Source organism: Globicephala melas, chromosome 12, assembly GCF_963455315.2.
Source record: "Globicephala melas chromosome 12, mGloMel1.2, whole genome shotgun sequence".
In the NCBI taxonomy this organism is placed as follows: domain Eukaryota; kingdom Metazoa; phylum Chordata; class Mammalia; order Artiodactyla; family Delphinidae; genus Globicephala; species Globicephala melas.
This window is the reverse complement of record NC_083325.1, coordinates 29,520,556-29,543,818: the sequence shown is the minus strand read 5'-3', so window position 1 is coordinate 29,543,818 and position 23,263 is coordinate 29,520,556. Positions and strand designations below refer to the sequence as shown.

The window sequence follows — 23,263 nt, the reverse complement described above, 5'->3', positions numbered from 1 at the left end:
AGGGGCTATGTGAAGTTATGTGGTACCTGGCCCTGGGGTTTTCAGTGCAGGGGAATGTTGGCTGAGTGTGAGTGCTCAATAGAGAAGCGGGTGGGGGTGTGGGCTCTGGCTTGGTTGGTCTGCATATGAAAGGTGCAGTTGCAGGTGAGTCCTTTATATCTCTAGGAATTGACTAGTCCTGGGAGGGGCAGCCCCTCCAAAGTGAGCAAAGCCCCAGATATCAAAACATCAAAATATTGAAAATAAAAAGGCATGATTAATACAGCTTGGAATTAGATTTTTTTAAAAAGGTTGAACGAGATCAGATTTATAGCCTGGGCTCTCTTTTCCATGGATGAAGCAAAGGGTCTTTTTGTGTCTTGCATGATGTGCTCATGGGGCTCTGAGGTGTGCCACTGGTCCAGGATGGGGTCTAAGGCAAGGCTCTTGGAGTCTGGCTCTGTCTGTTATTTGTGTGAAATCAGACAAGTCAAATGCCTTTCCGAGTCCCAATCTCCTCATCTGTAAGGTGGATTGAACTAATACCAGTACCTACCCCACAGGGCTAGCGTCAGTTTAACCGCTGAGTGTATATCAGACACTCTATACATGTAGAGTGTCTGATATACACTCAGTCAGGAGGCAGGTAGCTCTTAGTAGAATGTAAGTTCCATGAGGGCAGGTTCGGTGTTTTGTCTGATAGGCAAAATAAGTATTTGTTGAATTAATAAATTATAAAATTTAAAAAGAGTTTTTATGCTTTGTTTTCAAATTTAATTTTTGAGTTAGTAAAAAAATTTAAGGAGTTATAAAAGCAGACTCTATTTTAAAAAATGCAGCAGAAGTTCTCCCTTTGTTCCCCCAGCTGCACAATTCTCATCTTTCTCCCATAGGTAACCATTGTTCTTTGTTTCTTCTGTATCACTCATATTATTGGTTAATCACCAGTATAAATTCTGACTTTTCTCTTTTTTACATAATAGATAGTATATTTATTTATTAAAATAGATTTTTTTGTATTGTGGTAAAATACACATAACAATTACCATCTTAACCATTTTTAAGTGTATATAGTTTAGTGGCATTAAATACATTTGCATTGTTTTATAACCATCACTACCATTCATCCCTGTAACTCTTTTCTTCTGTAAAACTGAAGCTCTATACCTATTAAACAATAACTCCCCATTGTCCCCTCCCTCCAGCCTCTGGCAAACACCATTACACTTTCTATCTATCTGACCACTCTAAGTAATAGGTAGCATATTATACACACTTTTTTGAACATTGTTTTTTTACTTAACAATGCATCTTTAAAAAAAACAATCAATATTTTAAAAATTGAAGTATAGTTGATTTACAATGTTGTGTTAATTTCTGCTGTACAGCAAAGTGATTCAGTTATACATATATACATTCTCTTTTTTTCAATATTCTTTTCCATTATGGTTTATCACAGGATATTGAATATAGTTCTCTGTGCCATACAGTAGGACCTTGTTGTTTATCCATTCTATATATAAAAGCTTACATCTGCTAACCCCAACCTCCCACTCCATCCCTCCCCCAACCCCCTCTGCCTTGGCAACCACCAGTCTATTCTCTATGTTCCTGATTCTGTTTCTGTTTCATAGATAGATTCATTTGTATCATAGTTTAGATCCTGCAGTAAGTGATATCATATGGTATTTGTCTTTCTCTTTCTGACTTACTTCACTTAGTATGATAATCTCTAGTTTCATCCATGTGGCTGCAGATGGCATTATGTCGTTCTTTTTTATGACTGAGTAGTATTCCATTGTAGACATGTACCAAATCTTCTCTATCCATTCATCTGTTGATGAATGTTGTTTCCATGTTGTTGTTTCCATGTTGTTTCCATGTCTTGATTATTGTGAATAGTGCTGCTATGAACATAGGGATGCATGTATCTTTTTGAAATATAGTTTTGTCTGGATATATGCCCAGGAGTGGGATTGCTGGATCATATGGTAATTCTATTTTTAGTTTTCTGAGGAGCCTCCATACTGTTTTCCACAGTGGCTATACCAAATTACATTCCCACCAACAGTAGAGGAGGGGTCTCTTTTCTGCATACCCTCTCCAGAATTTGTTACTTGTAGACTTTTTAATGATGGCCATTCTGACCAGTGTGAGGTGGTACCTCATTGTAGTTTTGATTTGCATTTCTCTAATAATTAGCTATGTTGAGCATCTTTTCATGTGCCCATTGGCCATTTGTATGTCCTCTTTGGAGAAATGTCTATTTAGGTCTTCTGCCCATTTTTCAATTAGTTTTTTTGTTGTTGAGATGTATGAGCTGTTTGTATATTTTGGAAATGACCTCGTTGGTCATATCGTTTGCAAATATTTTCTCCTATTCTGTAGGTTGTCTTTTCATTTTGTTTGTGGTTTCCTTTGCTGTGGAAGAGCTTGTGAGTTTGATTAGGTCCATTTGTTTATTTTTGTTTTTATTTCTATTGCCTTGGGAGACTGACCTAAGAAAACATTGGTACGGTTTATGTCAGAGAAAATTTTGCATGATCTCTTGTAGTTTTATGGTGTCATGTCTTATGTTTAAGTCTTTAAGCCACTTTGAGTTTATTTTTGTGTAAGGTGAGAGGGTGTGTTCTAACTTCATTGATTTACATGTGGCTGTCCAACTTTCCCTGTACCACTTGCTGAAGAGACTGTCTTTTCCCCATTGTATAGTCTCTCCTCCTTTGTCGAAGATTAATTGACCATAGCTATGTGGGTTTATTTCTGGGCTCACTATTCTGTTCCATTGATCCATATGCCTAACAATGTACGTTGAAGATTTTCCATACATTATAAGTCTACAGTGTAACATTTCCATAATTTTTATAGCTGTATACTATTCCGTTGTATGTCTATACTTAACTTACCCGTCTTCTATGATGGACATTTGGGTTGCCTCTTGTGTTTTGATCTTACAGTGATGTAAAATGTCCAGATGTTTCCTTTTTTAATTAATTATTAAAATTTTTATTGGAGTATAGTTAATTTACAATGTTGTGTTAGTTTCAGGTGTACAGCAAAGCGAATCAGTTATACATATGCATATATCCACTCTTTTTTAGATTCTTTTCCCATGTATGGCCCGATGTTTTAAAATAAAATTGTTTAGATTTCTTGGTGCTTTGTTAAAATCAACTTACTTGGCCACCTTAATTCGTACCCTCCCACTTAAGGCTTAGACTTGGAGGTCACCACCTCGCATTTCTGACAGGACAGCAACCTACTGGATGATTAATTTGGGAACCAGCTCTTTTTCCATGAGGAAGGACGTATGCCTTGTCAACATGGAAGCAGCTTTGACCTTGCACTCCCTCTCCCATGCTAATTCCTGACCTGGCTTTCTGTCTTTGGGATGGCAGCAGCTCTTTCGGACCCCACACTTCTCTTGCCCTCACATTCCAGTGGCTTGGGAACACAGCACAGCCAAGAGGGACAACCAGGTCCGGGGAGACTGGGCAGCGCATTTTTCTATCAGTAGGCTGTCAAGGCCCACAGGGTTTCCTTCCAGCCCACCAGGCTCCACACACACTCAGAGCTCGCTCTCAGGCAGCCCGTGCAGGAACCCCCACCCCCACCCCAGGCCCGTCCTTGCCTCATTTGACTGCTACTGAATCCTGCCTGCCACACTGGGCCACTGGTTGGTACCCACCGAGCGTGCAGCATCCCTGATGTGCAGAAGGCCGGGGCGCCCTAGGGTCTGTGTCTTAGCCTTGGTCTCAGGATGGGATGGGTCTCCTCAAGGGTCTGGACCCTCCCAGGTCCGAGCCCCCTGAATAACACATCTTCTCGGTGAAATGAATGAATGAAAAGTGCAGGGTTTCCGATCGCGGTCAAGCCTCAGATCCGTCCCCCTTCCCTCCCTCCCTCCTCCTCCCCGCAGTTCGGCGGGGCTGCCCACACCGGGCGGGCTCTGCCTCTCTCGGACTCGGGAGCGTCAGCCCACAACCTGCTCCTTAGGCTTAGGGATAGGCAGCCTGCTTCCAGCCTTACCTCCTAGCGGAGTGGAGGCCTGTGAAGCCGCTCAGGCCCTCGGAGGGACTGACCTCAGGGCCTCGGAGGGACTGACCTCAGGGCCTATGCAGGGTTGGCAAGTGGGGGCATTTCATGGCCCTGAAAGACGTTTAAGGGAGGAAATAACAAGCAATCCTGCTGGCCGCGGTCCCTCCAGCCCGGAGGTGCCTGGGCTGGCAGGGGTGGGGCCGGCGCTTCCTCTTGCATTTCCTCCCATTGTTCCCGCCCCGCTTCCGGGAATTCTCCCTGATAGGGGCCTGGGCGGGCGGGATGCCGGCGAGGGAGGAGAGCCGGGCCCGCTCTGCGCCCTGACCCGCCGCGCTCTGGCCGCAGCCTCCAGGGTCCGGAACCGGGGGCTCGCCGGCAAACTAGCTGTCTGCACCTCCAGGGCTGCCATCCCTCCACTCCCCTGGCGGCCCTGCCTCCCGCCGCCCCAGGCTGAAGCCTCAGAATTGCCAGGAATTGCCGCTGGGAATCTGGGGGCCAAGTCTGTCTACCAACAAATAATGCAGGAGGCTGCAAATAAGAAAATAGTTTATTTGGGATTTTAAGAATTGCAATTCGGGAGACGCAAATTCGGGTACCTGTGAAAGTATTGGGAGAAAGAGGGACTTTTAAAGACAAAAAGCCTGGAGGTTGTTAAAAGTTGCCTGGCGAGAATTGTGATAGGATCTGAAAGTATTTGTGCTTAAAGAAGCACAGGTTGGGGACTTCCCTGGTGGCGCAGTGGTTGAGAGTCTGCCTACCGATGCAGGGGACACGGGTTCATGCCCCGGTCCGGGAAGATGCCACATGCCGCGGAGCGGCTGGGCCCGTGAGCCATGGCCGCTGAGCCTGTGCGTCCGGAGCCTGTGCTCCACAACGGGAGAGGCCACAACAGTGAGAGGCCCGCGTACCGCAAAAAAAAAAAAAAAAAAAAAAAAGAATATGCCTGCCAATGCAGGGGACACGGGTTCGAGCCCTGGTCCGGGAAGATCCCACATGCCGCAGAGCAACTAAGCCAGTGCGCCACAACTACTGAGCCTGCGCCCTAGAGCCTGCGAATCATAACTACTGAAGCCCGTGTGGCACAACTACTGAAGTCCATGCACCTAGAGCCTGTGCTCCGCAACAAGAGAAGCCACCACAATGAGAAGCCCGCGCAACGCAAAGAAGAGTAGCCCCCGCTCACCGTTAACTAGAGAGAGCCCACGTGTAGCAACGAAGACCCAACGCAGCCAAAAAAAAAAAAAAAAGCACAGGTTGTTTTAGGGTAGGGGGTCTATAAGTAGATAGACTCTCCTGAGTTATTTTAGGGAAAGGGTCCGATAAATATCTGGAGTTTCGGGCAGGTGTTCTGGATGACTTCATCAGGTCAAAAGGTCAGATTCCATCCAGGCTGAGACATATATAAGTCACACTTCATTAATGGCCTCCCAGCTCCATTTTATAGAGCTCTCTTACCAATCCCGACTCTATTTTGATTTTCCTTTCACAGGTTCTAGAGCAGGATCCACCATCAACCTGCTCAAGCAAGTCCCTCCGTTCTGCTGCCCCAGTTTCACAGTGTCGCATTGTTACCCAGAAACTGGGTTTGCCTCTTGGTGGGTGTCGAGCCAAAAGACACAACCAAGTCAAAGACCAGGAGAAGGAAGGATTTATTACTTGCAGCAAGTAAAGTGAAATTTGGGGACCCTTCCCAAAGCAGTGTCTCCCTGGAACAGCAAAATTGGGGAAGTTTTAAGCTATGGGTATATGCATATTCGAGAAGGGGCTTGGGCAGTAGGCAGAGTCCGAGCTTTAATTGACTGAAGGCATGAAGGTCAGAAAAGGTCAACGTCACCATCTCTTAGATTCCAGCTGATCTGGTGGTTGAGTGCCTGAGGGGGGATTTAAATTCTGAACAGCTCAAGAAGTGCTTTAGGCTAGTCTTTGCAATTTAAATAGAACTGGGCGTCTCCACAACTGGTTTGTTACCTTTGCTATTGTTACTTTTGCCTTGATAAGTTTGTCCTTTATGTTCTCTTAAGATCATTATTACTGAGATCTATTCAAGGACAAGGACTGTGGCCAGGATTAGATCACAAAATGGTTTAGGCCAAAAATGGCTTCTCTTATGTCAAGGAGGCCATGCCTGGTTCTCTTTCTCTGGGGACCCCCTACCCCATCTGCTTACAGCATGGATTCAGGGGTTCTCCGCACCTACTGTCTGGTTTTTTTGACATTGCCCACTTCAGTCAACACACTGGTGACAGGGGCCTTCCCCTCGCTGGCTCTGGGATAGAGACTCTCCAGGAGGCCCAGTTTAGTGAGCTATGGTACGAGCCTGCTCTGTTCTGCAAAGGACTATAACACAAACCAGTCCAAATTCTAGGAAATTCCTAGCATCATGAGGGGTGTTAGAACCCTGGAATGAATATTAGCAAACATCTCTCCCTTTAGCCCTATTAAAAAACAAAATTCAACTAAGTACATTTGAAGATCTAATTGGTTTTTTATTCATTGAGTTATGAATCTGACAGCGTCCCATCTAGCAACTAGAAAGGCACTCCAAGGGGTTGTGCAAAATGGAAGATATTATAGGCAGAAGGAGGGTGGGGCAAGAAGGTATTAACAAAAGAATATGAAGGGTTATTTTAAAGTCAGGACATCAACTTTTTTGGGTGGGGAACAGACAGGCAAGGGTTTATCATGCAGATTGCCTCGTCTTCTTCTGGGTGGGGTGGGAGTGGGGTAGAGATGCCCCACAAGACAGATTACCTTTCTGGTGCTTGACCAGAACATTCTAGACTGGCCTATTAAGATTACATTTCTGGGAAAGGTTGAAACTGCGACTAGACCCGGTATTAAATCTAGGTTTGGTATTGGCCTCGGCCTGCAGCGGCTTGAAGCAGGATTTTGGTTCCCCAGCCAGAGATTGAAGTCAGGCCGCGGCAGTGAGAGCGCCGAATTCTAGCCACTAGACCACCAGGGACAGTGTCCAGTGACAAGGCCCTGGCCCGTTGGCTTTGTAGAAATGAATTTCCACAAAGAGGCAGACAGTACTGAAATAAGCAAAGTGTTTATTAGGAGGAAAAACGTGAATAGACTCACAGGGGCAGGCTCAGAGAGAGGGTCGCACCCTCGTGGTAGTTTGAATCACTTTTATGGGGCATTTCGTCCAGGTTTCCTCTGGCCAATCATCTTGCTTTGCCCGGCTCTGTGTCTGTATTTGGTTTAACTCAGGGTCCTCCTCTGTGTGTGTGTGCATCTCTGAGCCAAGTTGGATTCTAGTGAAGAGGCCTAGACGTAGGTTGACATCACCTACTATGGGGTGGTGCCCCTCGCTTTTTGACCCCTGAGGAGCCTTTCTGCACATGTGTAGTTGGGAAGGCCTCCTTGACCTAGAGAATGAGAAAAATGTGGTCTCTTTTTCTCTTATCTGGTCAGGGCTCAGCTCCTCTCTGCCCCTGCGATTACTGTTATCTTAAAGTGTCCACCGGAGGCAAAGTCCAGCTATTTACCCTGTTCCTGTTGTTGTTTCTATCTGGATGTGTAAACAGGAGGTTGGCTGAAAATGTCTAACCTGGAGCCCATCTATCTCCTGCCTCACACCTTTTGGCAATTGTGAATAATGCTGTTATGAACTTGGGTGTACAAATATCTCCTTGAGGGGCTTCCCTGGTGGCGCAGTGGTTGAGAGTCCGCCTGCCGATGCAGGGGACACGGGTTTGTGACCCGGTCCGAGAAGATCCCACATGCTGTGGAGCAGCTGGGCCTGTGAGCCATGGCCACTGGGCCTGCGCGTCCAGAGCCTGTGCTCCGCCATGGGAGAGGCCACAACAGTGAGAGGCCCGCGTATCGCAAAAAAAAAAAAAAAAAATCTCCTTGAGTCCCTGATTTCAATTCTTTTGGGTATTTACTCAGAAGTGGAATTGCCAAATCATATGGTAATTCTATATTTATTTATTAAAAGCTTTGTAGTGTTTTTTTTTTTAATTTTATTTATTTTTGGCCGTGTTGGGTCTTTGTTACTGCACGTGGGCTTTCTCTAGTTGTGGTGAGTGGGGGCTACTCTTTGTTGCGGTGCACAGGCTCTAGGCACGGGCTTCAGTAGTTGCAGCATGTGGGCTCAGGAGTTGCGGCATGTGGGCTCAGTAGCTGTGGCTCACGGGGTTGGTTGCTCCGCAGCATGTGGGATCTTCCCGGACCAGGGATCGAACCCACGTCCCCTGCATTGGCAGGCAGATTCTTAACCACTGTGCCACCAGGGAAGTCCTGGTAATTCTATATTTAATTTTTTTGAGGAACCGCCATGCTGTTTTCCATTCCAACCAATGGTGTGCAAGGGTTTCAATTTCTCAACATCCTCGTGAGCATTTGTTGTTTTCTGTTTTCTGATAGTAGTAATGGATGTGAAGTGGTACCTCATTGTAAGCAGCCAGTTTTAATAGTCAGCCCATTAGGTCAAGATGGAAGTTTTATTTCATCAGTAATAAAAACTCATGTTCAAATCAGTTGTTATAGAGACCAGAAAAAGGAAGGTCCCAGATAATAGGTGTGCTATTTATCCATCGGAAAAACAAAAAATTAACAAGCAAATGATGAGAGTACACCTGTGGCTGGTCGTTGTTTGTGTCCTGACAGTAATGTGCAGGAGGCACACCCAAGTCCGATGTAGGCACTGGGCAACGGTTCTGGTTGACACAGGCCACTCGCTGCCCTGGTTTCCTGCCGCTGCTGCAGGATGCAGTTTGCTCACTTTTTAGCTTAGGGACACAACCTTTTTCCTTGGCACTCTTTGAAGGGTACCTTCACTGAACATCAGGTGGTGACCTTCTCTTTCCTAAGAGCTCATCCATCTATGGGCCTCTTCCCCTCAGTCAGAGATGCGGCCTTAGGTGTGTGTGGGGTGATAGTCTCTTGGGAGTGGGGCATGCCTCCCCTGCCCCAGTTTTCCTTTCTCCCTGTCCCTGAAGATAGGAAGGTCTGTGTGTTTTTCATTTATCATCGTTGCTGGCTGAGCTCTGGGAAACCAGTGTAGATGGTCTGTGTAGCTGTGGGTCAGGAGAGCTGCTGGGGCAGAGGAGAATGCAGAGGCAGTGGTGGCGAAACTGCCCCTGCTTTCAGGAGATGCTGCTCTGGTGCACTGTTCAGGTCTGATGGGCAAAACAACCCAGGCAGATGGGGTGGCAGGGCTGGGCCTCTGGGTGGGGGCGGGGCAGAAGGGGTCAAAGTTGACCTTGGGGGAAGTGTCTCTTGTCCTTCTCGTGCAGGGAGAGGGGCCTGGTCTTCCAGGGATGGTGACGGGGTAACTGGGGGCAGGGCTGCCGGGGGAGCCTTGAGGGGTCCTAGGCATTCTAGGCAGATCAGTTGGTCTGTGGGGCATCCGTGAGGTGGCGGTGGTGAAGGGCATACGGGGGAGGAACTGGGCGCATTAGGCTGCTCTTCTACAGTCTACTTTTCTCTCCTCTCAGGTTCCTGGGGGAGGCCAACGTCCCACTCCGGGAGGTCCTTGCCACCCCCAGTCTGTCTGCCAGCTTCAATGCCCCGCTGCTGGACAGCAAGAAGCAGCCCACAGGGGTAAGTGTCCACCGGCCTCTGCATCTGGCCGGTTTCTGTCTGAGGCTTTGCCCTCCTGACCCCAGTGGGGTGTCAGAGTCCAGCCCCCAGCAACCAGGCCCGGCCTGCCCTGGCTGGAGCTCGGAGTGCCCGGGAGGGGCTCAGGGGTGGAAGGGATGGGAGGGGAAGAGGAGGGACCTGGCCCCACCTGCAGGGCTCCAGTCAGCCTTGCCGCACAGCAGCCTGCCCCTGGGTCACCTCCCGGGCTTGGTTTTTCACTGGAAACCCGAGGTCTTCCCAAGCTTCTCGGCAGCCTTGGTTACGGAGCCTCCATCTGCCTGGTAGCCCTTCCTCACCATCCAGGCCCCTTCTCCAGATCCGGAATATCTGAGTCATCTGGGTCACAGATCACAAGGGAAGGGGAACAGGCACCCCCCTCCCCTGCCCACCAGGACCTGTCAGACCCCCTTCCCTTCCTCCATAGTCCTTCCTGCTCCTCCGCCAGCCTTCCCAGTGCTCTCCCAGTCCTCCCAGACAATTCCCAGCCCTCATCTCTGGCCTCCCGTTATTTTTAGTGAGCTAAATATACCCTGCGGGGTTCTTACTTCATGGTCAGTAGAATTCCTGACCTTCCCTCTGGGTCAGCCCCACCTCCCAGGATGCACTGCGGGGACTAACAGTCTGGAAGTACTTCCTCCCAGTGGGGCCCTGGGGAGTCTGTCAGACAGAGTGTGGCTACCTTGCCCGGTGGAGTGTGTGCATGTGCGTGTGCGTGTGTGTGTGTGTGTGTGTGTGTGTGTGGGTGTGTGAGGTTGGGGGCTCTTGGCTGGCTTGGTGAGTCAGGAAGTGGCCGGTCTGGGCAGAGCTCTGAATGGAACCACTGCTGGGAACTGGGAGCTGGAGAAAGAGAGTGAATGACTGAAGTCACACAGTGAATCGGCGTCCAGCCTGGGACACGAATCAGGGGGCACATCTCCTAAGCTCTCAGTCGTGGAAGGGACTTGAATGGACCCCTGGTTCACTGCCCTTCTGATGCTGGAATTTTCTCCTAAGGTGCCTTAGGCCAGTGATGGCTGGGATGCTTCCTTGGTGGGGAAATGCCACTTCTCAGAGAATTCATCCCTTTCTCAGACAGTGCTCACTGGTAGAACATTCTGGTTCCGTGCAGGGTTCGCTGAGCCTGTCTCCATCACCTCTTGAGTCGCTTTTGTCCTCCCTTGGAGCCCTTCAGTCTGCTAATGCTTCCTGTAGTCAGGAAGGGCTCCGGGACTGCTGAGCTACCCTTCTAGGGATCCTGAAGAGGGCCAGAGCTGGCTCCTCTGAGACGGAGAGCACGAATGCAGGAGTGGCAGGCATCGAGGCAGCTGGGGAAGGAGGTATTTTGAGTCAGGGGATCTGCGCGGTGCTTCTCCACGGCGTCTCAGGGACAGCGCTGCCTACTTTGCTGAGGGTCGGGCCCCCAGTGCCTCCAACCGGGGTTTCTCGCTTCCTGGCTGGGCCACTCAGTCATCTCCTCGCTCTCGCCCTCTCTGCATCTGCGACGCTGGTGTTTCCTGCCAGTGCTTGCCACTCTGTCACACACCCCTCCAGGAAGGGGCTGTGAGAGCCACAAGGTGATGGGTGGCAGCTGAGCACAGGCTCCGGGAGCTGGGGTAAATTAGGTTCCTGGACCCACCTCCAAGGTGTGCGTGGAGGCTTCTCCACACCCACCAGCAATACTCCAGACACCAGCTGGGTGGCTGCGATTCAACTCAATCCTGACACTACCTACCTGGCCATAGCATCAGATCCTACAGGTTAAATGCTGAGTCCTGCCCCCCACCCCCCTTCAGATACCAGTCGCAAGCCCAGGCTGTTACCTGTGCTTCTGACCACCTGGCTATAAATCAGAGGTTCCCAGAACCTCCTCCACAGGTTCAATGAATTTGCTAGAGTGGCTCACAGAACTCAGAGAAACATTTTACTTACTAGATTACCAGTTTATTTATTTTTAAAAATTTATTTATTTTGTTATTTTTGGCTGCGTTGGGTCTTCGTTGCTGCACGTGGGCTTTCTCTAGTTGCGGCGAGCGGGGGCTACTCTTGGTTGCAGTGCGCAGGCTTCTCACTGCGGTGGCCTCTCCTGTTGCAGAGCACGGGCTCTAGGCACGCGGGCTTCAGTAGTTGTGGCTCACGGGCTGTAGAGCGCGGGCTCAGTAGTTGTGGCGCACGGGCTTAGCTGCTCTGCGGCATGTGGGATCCTCCCGGACCAGGGCTCGAACCCTTGTCCCCTGCATTGGCAGGGGGATTCTTAAGCACTGTGCCACTGTACCAGTTTATTATAAAAGGGTATAACTCAGGAATAGCCAGACAGAAGAGACACACAGGCAAGGTATGGGGAAGAGGCACAGAGCTTCCATGCCCTCTCTGGGAGCACAACTCTCTCCAGTTTCCACATGTTCTCCAGCACAGAAGCTCTCTGAAACACAGCCTTTAGGGTTTTTATGGAGGCTTCGTGACTTAAGCATGATTGATTAAATCGTTGACCATCAGTGACTGATTCAACCACCAGCCCCTCTTCCATCCCTGGAGGTTGGGGGTGGGACTGAAGTTACAACCCTCTGTTCACACAGTTGGTCCTCCTGGCAACCAGCCCCATCCTTAGGTGGGGTCCAAAGGTCACTCCATTAACATAACAAGAGACCACCTTTGTCACTCTTGGCACTTAAGAAATTCCAAGAGTTTTGGAAGCCGTGAGCCAGGAAATGGGGACAAAGACGAAATATCTATGAAAAATATATTTTGCTCATCTCAGTGACCAAATATATATGTCTTACAAATCACAATATAGCATGGGGCCTCCTTCCCTGCAGCCCAGGAGGTAGCTCTGGCCTGTGGAGAGGGTCCAGGACCGTCTTCTTGCCCCTGTGATTGTGCTGAGTCACACTGCAGCCCCAGGCAGCTCCCAAGGCCCTCTGAACTGGGGCTCCCCACCCGGGGCCTGGGGCTGGTTGCGCGGCAGCTGGGAGCACAGAGAGCTGGGGATTTGCTCAGACGGGACAGAGAGGCCTGTCAGCGGCTGTGCATTCTCACTGGCCATTTACTGAGGCCGATTTCTGGGCTGAGTCCGATGGACAGAGTTTGCCAGGCATCCCCTGTTGGTTGTAGCTCGGATGACCTCAGAGGGCCAAGGGAACCTGCTGATGGTGTGAGGGGAGTGAAGTCAGGGCTTGTGGGATCCTTAGAAAACCCCAGAGGGACTGAGAGGAGAGGAGGGGCCTGCTGCACGCTGGCCCGTGGGCTCCACCTGCCTGTCGCTCGGCATTCTCACCCAAGTCCCTTCGGATGTGGCGTGCTGGGCCGTGTGCCATGAGAAGATGCCAGAATTATCTAGACGCCTCTGGCCCGAAGGGGAAAACGCTACCCCCGTCCTGGGGGAGCCTCCAGGCCCACGAGGGTGCTGGACACACATGGAGGAAAGAGGCAACATGCTCACAAATGTAGTTTGAGAGCAGCTTGCTAATGAGGGTGTGGCTGATACACCACGAAAACCATGTCGGAATCTCCTCAGCCTTAAATGCCAGAGTTGGGTCGGGAGGGGAAACCCGCTGGGTGACAAAACACGTGAAACCCACTGGCGGGGTGGGTCGGGGAGGCAGGAGGGTCCTGTGTATTGGGAGCAGGCACCGAGGTGAGCGGACACAGTGCTCTGGTGAACCCCTGAGTTTCCTTCAGGTGGTCTGAAGAGCTGCCGACAGCCCCTGCCTCAGCTCAGGGCCACATCTTACCCTCTGCCGGCTGCTGGGTGTCGCCTGAGGGCAAGGTAAATAAGACCCGGGCACATGAAGTGCGTTGGGGGCAGTGTGGGTGGGCTGGTCCAGGGTTTGGTCCTGCTAAGCTCAGTGTTGGAGCGCGGTGGCCCAGGAAGGAGGCAGCAAGCCACGGGGCTGAGCATGGCAGGGTGGGCGAAGGACCTGGGACCTTGGCCCTATAACCTGTAGGAGGATATGATGGGGTTGTCCTCTGTCTCTGCCTGTCCTGGTGTCCTGGTTTCCTGGGCCCTCTTAGCCTGGGGGCCACACAGGACCTTGCAGAATTCTGTGATACTGTTGACAGAATGGCAACATGGGTGACTGAGGTTATCTGCTCCAGGGCAGCGTGTTTGATGGACACATGACTGACTGGCAGTGGCCTTGTGATAGGATCTATGCATGGTGGTGCTGGAGCTGAGGACCTGACGGACAGGGCTGTCGGATGGAGCACCTTGATGTGGAGGGCCTTAAAGAGGGTCCTACTGAGGGCTGTGGGCCAAAGTCATGGTCTAGGAGAGATGGAGCTCACATACATCCCACAGAAAGAAAATCTCAGCTCTGGTTATGTCTGGAGAAGGGGACACGCTATGAGATATGATGTCCCAGTAAGGATGGGAGTGGTCCTGACCCTGAGTGGGGCCCACAGACATGCCCCCTTTCCTTTAGATCTCAGTAGAGCTAGAGGCCTCCAGTATTAACCAGCTTTGGTCCTGAAGCAGTGGACCCTGGAGCCTGCCCCCTGCTGGCGAGATCTGTTCTAGATCCTGGGTTTCGGATCCTCAGAAGCTGCCAGGGATGTTCCTGTTGTTTCTTTCTTTCTTTTTTTTTTTAACATCTTTATTGGGGTATAATTGCTCTACAATGGCGTGTTAGTTTCTGCTTTACAACAAAGTGAATCAGTCATACACAAACATATGTTCCCATATGTCTTCCCTGTTGCGTCTCCCTCCCTCCCACCCTCCCCATCCCACCCCCCCAGGCTGTCACAAAGCACCGAGCCAATATCCCTGTGCCATGCGGCTGCTTCCCACTAGCTATCTACCTTACTGCGTTTGTTAGTGTGTATATGCCCATGACTCTCTCTCGCCCTGTCACAGCTCACCCTTCCCCCTCCCCATAACCTCAAGTCCGTTCTCTAAGAGGTCTGCGTCTTTATTCCTGCTTTACCCCTAGGTTCTTCATGACATTTTTTTCTTAAATTCCATATATATGTGTTAGCATACGGTATTTGTCTTTTTCTTTCTGACTTACTTCACTCTGTATGACAGACTCTAGGTCTATCCACCTCATTACAAATAGCTCAATTTCGTTTCTTTTTATGGCTGAGTAATATTCCATTGTATATATGTGCCACATCTTTTTTATCCATTCATCCGATGATGGGCACTTAGGTTGTTTCCATCTCCGGGCTATTGTAAATAGAGCTGCAATGAACATTTTGGTACATGACTCTTTTTGAATTATGGTTTTCTCAGGGTATATGCCCAGTAGTGGGAATAAAAACAAAAATAAACAAATGGGACCTAATGAAACTTCAAAGCTTTTGCACAGCAAAGGAAACCATAAACAAGACCAAAAGACAACCCTCAGAATGGGAGAAAATATTTGCAAATGAAGCAACCGACAAAGGATTAATCTCCAAAATTTACAAGCAGCTCATGCAGCTCAATAACAAGAAAACAAACAACCCAATCCAAAAATGGGCAGAAGACCTAAATAGACATTTCTCCAAAGAAGATATACAGACTGCCAACAAACATATGAAAGAATGCTCAACATCATTAATCATTAGAGAAATGCAAATCAAAACTACAATGAGATATCATCTCACACCAGTCAGAATGGCCATCATCAAAAAAATCTAGAAACAATAAATGCTGGAGAGGGTGTGGAGAAAAGGGAACACTCTTGCACTGCTGGTGGGAATGTGAATTGGTTCAGCCACTATGGAGAACAGTATGGAGGTTCCTGTTGTTTCTTGATGGCCATGTAAAAGGTGGAGCTGGCTCTGTCTTGGAGGTCTGTTCACAGGCCTGGAGCCACTGGCATGTTGCCAAGCCTTCAGGAGGTTGGGGGTGGGGGGGGCTCTCAGTGTGGAGGGACCTGATGCTCAGGAAACTCCGGGGGTGAGGTGGGGTGGGGTGGGGTGGGGGCAGGGGTTACCTGGGTGGTCTTGGGATTCAGGGGATGCCGTTCCTTCCCGAGCCTCCACGCTAATGGCACCCAAGCCACGGCATGGAGCAGTTACACTCCCAGGGCTCCACTTCTGCACAGAGCACAGAGATGATGTACCGGAAGCCCCAGGTGGTGAGGGGCCGGGGCTGGACAAGGTGAGCCCCAAGAAACAGGAAGTGGTGTTCTTCAAAGGAATCTGGTCCCAGGGTCAGAGGACCTCAGCCTCCAAGTGTTACGGGGCTTTATTTGTCTCTTCTGGGTGAGATTCCTGTGGTTGCTAGGTTTCTCCACCAATCACGAATCCATTCCCTTTTCTAATGAGTAAGAATGGGGGGGGGGAGAGGTATTTTGTGACTCTCTAAATACTTTGCTCCCTATCCAGTTTTTACCCAGTAGGTTTGACACCCATTGTTATTTCTTGGTTGGATATCATTTTGATTGTTGCTAAATGGTGATATCTTAAATCAATTATTAATTTTTTTCTGCGTTAATCATCCGGCATTCCACTGTAAGGAAAATGTCCTCCTGTTGTATTTATTCATTTATTTCTATATGGATTCATGTATTCCTGTTTTATTCAATGGTTTAGTCTGTTACCGTCATTATTTACTGTCATGTTCAAGTTGTACCAGATTTGGCCTGTGGGAACCCTTGAAAGCAGGCTTCTTTGTCCTTTTGACATTTTTTTTTTTTATCATTTTCTGAGTACTTCCTTGTTTTCTGGCACAAAAAGGTGTTCCAGGGTCATCTTCTACCTTCCCTGGCCTAACCCCGGAATTAGTTACTGCTCCGAAGAGCCCAAATTGCCTTTTGATGAAGTGAAGGAAAATACAGCTTCCCAGGCCCACCTCAGACCTGGAGTCTCAGGGAGATGGGCGTGGTTGTGAGCGGGTCTGGGTATCTGGGGCCGCCTTCTCGAGAGGCTGTTGTCCGCGTTACTAGAGCTTAGGGTGCGGGGCGCGCTGGCTGCTCAAGTGGCGACACCTGGCGGTGGTTCAGGAACCTGCATTGCTGTTAGGACAATGCCTTGGATCTGGGACTTAAAAGGTCTCATTGACTTCCCGGGCCTCCTCCTAGGTCTCCTGGGATGGGGAGCTGGCTCCAGCCTCCTTCCTCGGTGTTCTGAGCACCCGCCCATTACACACACACACACACACACACACACACACACACACCTGCCCTCCTTCCTCGGTGTTCTGAGCACCCGCCCATTACACACACACACACACACACACACACACACACACACACACACACACACACACCTGCCCCGACCCTGCCCTCCCTTAGCCCGGCTGCCCACGCCCAGGCTCCAACCTGAAGGGTTCAAGCTGCAGAGCTGGGTACATTCAGGACCTTGAGCTCCTTCCATCTCAGGACCAGGAATCGCTCCAGGAGTTTCCGGACATCCCTAATATTACTCAGCAGAGATACATGTCTAGTGAATTACGCTGAGTCGCTCAGAAGATGCATCATTAACAGTTATGTTTATAAAGCGTTTATCAAAATTTGGGGAAATGCTTACTATCTAATATTAAGTAAAAGACAAGCATTTGCTGTACAGCAGAGCTGTACATTTTTCATTTAAGAAGACTGGAGAGAATTATATCAAAGTGTGAATAGTGGTGGAATTATGGCAATTCCTTTTCTTTTACATTTTTCTTTAAGGCTTTTGTAATTTCCAAACTTTCTTACTTTGGAGTTTTTATTACTTTGATCGATTAAAAGGCCGCCCCAGGACATCTGCTGGACCTGTTGTATCAGGGAAGGCTCGGCCAGGCCTCCATGGCCTGGGAGCAGTAAGAGTAGAGAGCGCCACGGCTGTACCTTTTCTTCAGGTCCGGGTGCCCCTTTGAAGGGTGCCGGTCTCCTGGTAGGCTCGGGTGGGGCGGGAGCACAAGGCAGCCTTCCCCTGTCCGTGTGAGTGGCGTGATAGGTCACTCTCCTCTCACTGGTCAAAGCTGGAGCATCTGGGGGTGAGATGGGGGACAGGGGTGCTTCTGGGAGGGAAGAGGGCTCAGAAAGTTGAGCAGCACCCTGAGACCCTCTCAGTGCTAGCTGGGGCCTGAGCAGAGCAAGGCCGAGCTGTCGGTAGAGAGACAAGGGAGGACCCTTGGCTGGGCAGAGTGGCCAAGGGGCCTTTTTCCATAACATGGGCCTATGCTGAGAGTTGAAAAATCCTGCAGGTGAGGTTCGATCGCTGATTCATTTATAGAAGCTTACTAGGCATTCTATTAACTAATTTAATCCTCATTTGACCCTATGCAGAAAGTGCTCTTGCTATCACTACCCCCATTTTACAGACAAGGAAACGGAGGCACAGAGAGTTTACAGATCTTGCCAAAGTCACACAGCTTCTGAGTGGTGGAATTGACTCCAGATTCAATGCTCTTAACCACCTGACTGTGCTGATGGGGCCACAGACTCCATTTTTGGTAGAGGGACGAAAGGAACAGGAAGGATGCTGGAGGGCGGTGGTCAGAGGCCAACACACTAACCTGCTGCCCTCTCTCCCCCATCTCTTCCAGGCCTCACTGGTCCTGCAGGTGTCCTACACGCCTCTCCCTGGAACCGTGCCCACGTTCCCACCTTCGACGCCTCTGGAACCCTCCCCAACTCTGCCTGACATGGATATGGTGGCTGGTGAGAAACCCACGCTCACCCTGGCGGGGCCCTGGGGGGAGAAGCCTAGCAGTGGCACCCGAGTCTGAGAAGAGGGTGTCTTCCTCATACTGGGGGCTGCCCAGGCCTGGAGAAGGGAGGCCGGGTGGGTGGGGAGTCTTGAGAGCTGACTTCTGTCTTGCAAAACCAAGGGGCAGGAGGCGGGCTCCCCTAGGTGCCGCTAGGGTTAGTGTGAGGATCCCTTCCCAGCTGTTCAGGAAGGGGACTGTGCCAGGGCTGGGCACACTGCCCTCTGCAGCTCCAGAGGGGTGGGAGTTTTAGAGGTAGGCCTGTGCTGAGATGGGGTCCATCCTAGGTGATGCCTGAGGCCCCACCCACTCCCCAGAGCTGGATGCCTCCCTGCCCTGGCACTCCGTAGGCCTTTAGCAATGACACGTGACCAAAGAGCTGGATTTTCCCTGAAAGAGCCCTGGGCTGAAGTCAGGGGACCTGAGTTCCAGTCTTGCCTTTGACACCAAGTAGCTGTGTGACTCTGGGCCAGTCACTCCCTCTCTGGTCCTACAGTTTATTATTTGTGAAGTGAGGAGACTGAATTGTCTAAATCTCGAGGTTGCCTCAGTTCTCTTTATTTACCTCTCCTGGCCTTGTGAAGTGAGGACCCAGCCCAGGGTAGCTGGCTTGCCCAGTGCTGGGCCTGGGTGTGACAGTCCAGCCTGCTGGGGTGAACAGGAAACCACATAGGTGGGCCAGGTGGGGTCTTGCCCGTGGGAAAGATTCTCTCATGGTGAAGGGAGCTAGAAGCAAACCCAGCACGACACCCGGCAGCCCGTCTCAGGTGTGCCCCGAGCCTGTCCTGCGGCCCGTGTAGGGCTCCTGGTGAGGCAGGCAGGGCAGGGCCCCTCTTGTTGGACTGGGCACTGTCTGAGCTCGGAGGTGGGGAGATCCTTCTGGACTGGGGTTGAGGGGGGAAGCAGGGGGTGCTCCTGGTGACCGAGGGTGGGGAGGCTGAGGGCCCTGAACGTTCAGGGGCCACTTTTGAGGTGAATCTGACAGAGTTGGGCTCCAGCCGCTCGGGGAAGGCTCCTATTGGTGGCCAGTTCCCAGTCCTTCCCAGGAGGTGGTGAGAGGGACAGATGGACAGATACGGCGCCTGTTTCGGAGTTTTGTGCCAGGCCAGGGCAGGCGGGGAGAGCAGGGTTGGGGCGGGGGCTAGCTTGGCTTCCCTCACCAGCTCCCTCCTCCCCTCTGGGGCTGTGCCCTGCCCGTGTGCCAGGTGGGGGACAGAGCCGGGCTGAGACTTGGTCCCTGCTCAGTGACAGCACCGTGGACACAAGATACTCTGGAAAGAAGTGGCTGGCCCCCACGGGTGAGACGCGGGCCGGGCTGTCCCGATCCTACCACCTGTAACCGGCTCGCTTGCTGCCATCGTCAGCTCCCCAGAGTGGGACACGGTGGCCAGAAGGGCTCATCCCGCAGGACGAGGTGGGGAGGGCTGGGGCCATTCTGTCTCCTCCTGTCGACTCACTGGACTGACCACCCTCAAGTGTCAGCTGTTGGAAGCTCCTCTTCTTCTCCCTCATCCATCCTGGCTGAGTGGTGGGGAAAGAGAGGGGAAGGGGATTTGGGTGCTGAGCTGTTGGGTCCTCCATCGGGGTCCCTGATGGAGGATCCTCCCAGGGGCCGGAGGAACCCAGCCTCATCAGCACCCTCTCCTCCAGACACAGGAGGAGAGGAGGATACTGAGGACCAGGGCCTCACGGGAGACGAGGCTGAGCCATTCTTGGACCAGAGCGAAGCTCCGGGCCCAGGGGCCCCCATCACCCCAAAGAAGCCACCTTCCCATCCTCCCCCCTACCACCCCGGGGGAAGAAGGAAGAGAAGCACGCCTGCACCCAGAAAGCCGCTGTCGGACAAATCGCAGGACTTCCAGGTGACTGCAGTCTCCTCCTTCAGCCCGCAGCAGCCGCTGATGGCAGCGCAAAACTTGTCTGTCCAGCCGTGGGGAAGGTCCTAAGGGCTCTCCTAGGTGGGAGTCTGGTTCCCCTGGGTCCTGGGCAAATGCTAGATAGGGGGGCCATGGCTTGGGGCCTCTAGAAAAAGCCTCTGCCCAGCCCATGGTTTTGCTCTTAAAAAAAAAAAAAAAAAAAAAAGGAAGAAAAGGGTCACTGCAGAGTCAGCATCACTACACTGTTATCTGTTTCCCCAACCAGAGTTGCCCTAGCCAGCCAGTGCTGTGCTGTTCAAAGTGTGGTCCGTGGACGAGCAGCCTGGGTGTCACCTGGAAGCGTGTTAGAAAGGCGGGATCTTGGGCCTATCCCAGACCCACTGAATCAGAATCTGCACTTGAACAAGATCCCTAAGTCTGAGAAGCTCTGCCTATCTTTTTTTCTCCCTCTATCCATTTCCCCTATTTATAGCCATGATTTTTCTGAAGGTCATGTGCAATTTGAGTTTGTTCAAGTTATTCACAGAATATAACTATGAATATTAATCCTTTGACATTTTTTAATCCAAAAATCTATCCCATTTAATTTGCCTTTTTTTCTTTTTAAATTTTTCTTTTTATTTATTTTTTGACTGCACCATGTGGCATGTGGGATCTTAGTTCCCTGACCAGGGGTCGAACCCGGGTTCCTTGCAGTGGAAGTGCAGAGTCTTAACCACTGGACCCCCAGGGAAGTCCCTAATTTGCCTTTTAATTTGGGTCCTTTGCTTGTTCTTTTTCTTTTCTACAGAATTTTCCATCTTGATGTAATTGCATTTAGTGATATTTAACTATTCAGGACTACTATTAAAGTTAAAAACAGGAAACTTAAATATTTATTTATTAAATGAAACAAATTGTAAAAATATGCTTCAGTTCTAAATTGTGGTAATTTCAGCAAAAGTTCTAGTTATAACCATGTTTGCCTGAGAGACAAAATTCTAACTTATTTTTATTATTATTCACAAGACATGTTATTGTTTTTCTCCTTAGAAAATTAATACATATTTTTGGGTAGAAAATTGGAAAATACTGTACAGTGAAGGGAATGAAAATCACTCACCCCCTTCCCATTGCCATTGATAGTATATTCTGTAGTATCTTATTTTTAAAAAAGAGTCGATTAATAAAGAAATAACTGCTGATTAGAAATTAGAACCAGTAAACATCGTCTTTTTTCATGAAAGTTTTAATACTTTAAAATGTATTATTTTTTAATATTTTGCTTAAATTTGGAAGCACAGATGTTCTTGAAACCTTCATTTACTGAAAGTTCAATGAAGAAAGCTCTTATTTCTCAGAATGTCAGCATTCTGTCTTGCACCTTATACTACATAAGAATAAAGTGGGGTTACATCACTATGTAACTTTGACCTCTGAGGGGATTGTCAGTGAGGACTATTCAAGCCACACAGAAACATTGGCTTCAAGGGGTCTGAGGTGGGGCTGCGCATGAACTGAACGGGGGTGGGATCCTCAGCCCCGCCCTGGGATTTACCGCTGGCAGCTTGCTTGGGGGAGCCTGGCAGCTCTTACGTGGAACCATGGGATTTTATAGATGCAAGGGACCTTGGTGGGAAGATATTGTTCTTACAGTGTTCTTCCTAATGCCTTTGTAATACCCGTCCCAAGAGGCCAGCTGTGAGGGTGGTCCCTGAGATTCCTGGCGGGGGGTGGGTGCCTGATGACTTCTCCCTTTTCTTGCTCATGCCCCCTCCTGGTTTTCAGATCAGGGTCCAGGTGATCGAGGGACGCCAGCTGCCGGGAGTGAACATCAAGCCTGTGGTCAAGGTCACCGCAGCTGGGCAGACCAAACGGACGCGGATCCACAAGGGAAATAGCCCCCTCTTCAACGAGGTGGGAGACCCTGGGTCAGAGCTAGGACCTTGGTGGGAGCACACAGCACATGCCTAGCAGTTCATTCAGTTTTTGCATATGGCGCTAGCACTGGGTGGAGAGCTGTGTCAGTTCCTGAGCAGGTTATCTGAGGAACTGGAGAGAGGGTTCCCGCTCTTACTCCTGCCTTGGGTTCCTCCTGCTTCACATCCCCATCATCCCGTGGGGCCGGCCACCCACCCTGTCCCTGAGGTGACAACCTCCGTGAGGTCGAATCCCCAGAGCTCGGTGCTGGGCTGAGCCCACTGCCCACTTGTTGTGTGGACCAGACCTGGAGGCTGGGCGGTGGCTGTCCCCACCTGCCCGGGCTCGGCGGGCCTTCATCTGTCCCCCTTTCACCCTGAATCAACAGACTCTTTTCTTCAATGTGTTTGACTCTCCCGCGGAGCTGTTCGACGAACCCATCTTCATCACGGTACGTGGCAGCCCCCGAAGGCCCTCTGTGGGCTCAGCGTGCATGTGTGAGTATGTGTGAGTGTGAGTGTGAGTGTGTGTGGGTGAGGCACCCACCCCCCACCCGAGCCTGGATGACGGCGAGCAGCTCACAGCCTCGCCCCCGTGCTCACAGGGTTGTCTTCTGAGCTCAGATGCAAGCGGCAGCCGAGTGCAGAGTCCCTGCTGTTCAGGGTCAGGTGCCTTAGGCCAGGGTCCTGAACTAATTCTTGCAGTGGATCTTTGATTTTCATCTTGTTTTGTTTGTCTATATGCCTGCTTCTGACAAGATTTTCTTTCTCTGGACCTCAGCTCTTTTTTTCCCCATTTCCTTTTAAAGGCAGTATAGTTTAGCAGTTAAAAGTGTGGGCTCTGAAGCCAAACTGTCTGGATTCTGGTCCTGCCTATACCGTGTAGGGGTTGTGTGATTCTGTACAAATGATCTCTCTGTGCCTCTATTTCTTCATCTGTAGAATGGGGATAATGATAGTACCTACCCATGGGGTTCTTGTGAGGGTTAAACATTGCTTGGAACAATCTCTGGGATAGAGCAAGTGCTATTGGAGTGTGGGCTGTTATCTTTTGGGAGGGAAGAGCCGTTCGGTTGGTTCCTGTCTGGGTCAACCTTTGCTAGTGAATGAGAGTTTGAATTTGTCTTTCCTTCCAGGTGGTGGACTCCTGTTCCCTCCGGACAGATGCTCTCATTGGGGAGTTCCGGGTAATGGTTTATTTTCTTTGAAAGCAATCAGTTCTTGTTTATCCATGTTAATGGAAGCTCTGTGGATGATGGGCGGGGTTGGTGCTCCAGAGATCC

At 50.3% G+C, this 23,263-nt stretch overlaps 1 protein-coding gene across 22 annotated transcripts in view; it reads left to right on the top strand.

Moving 5' to 3' along the window:
• The window catches only part of DYSF (dysferlin), a 223,677-nt gene that overhangs the window by 36,909 nt on the left and 163,505 nt on the right, over window positions 1–23,263 (top strand). For 12 of the 22 annotated variants that reach the window (XM_030877530.2, XM_030877521.2, XM_030877525.2 and 9 more), the window contains exons 4-10: window positions 9,465–9,570; window positions 18,044–18,158; window positions 19,411–19,503; window positions 19,856–20,067; window positions 21,850–21,978; window positions 22,370–22,432; window positions 23,117–23,167. In XM_030877530.2, the coding sequence (XP_030733390.2) occupies window positions 9,465–9,570; window positions 18,044–18,158; window positions 19,411–19,503; window positions 19,856–20,067; window positions 21,850–21,978; window positions 22,370–22,432; window positions 23,117–23,167 (769 nt within the window). The remainder of the gene's footprint in view (window positions 1–9,464; window positions 9,571–18,043; window positions 18,159–19,410; window positions 19,504–19,855; window positions 20,068–21,849; window positions 21,979–22,369; window positions 22,433–23,116; window positions 23,168–23,263) is intronic. The other 10 variants (XM_030877537.2, XM_030877532.2, XM_030877534.2 and 7 more) reach the window with 1 other exon arrangement.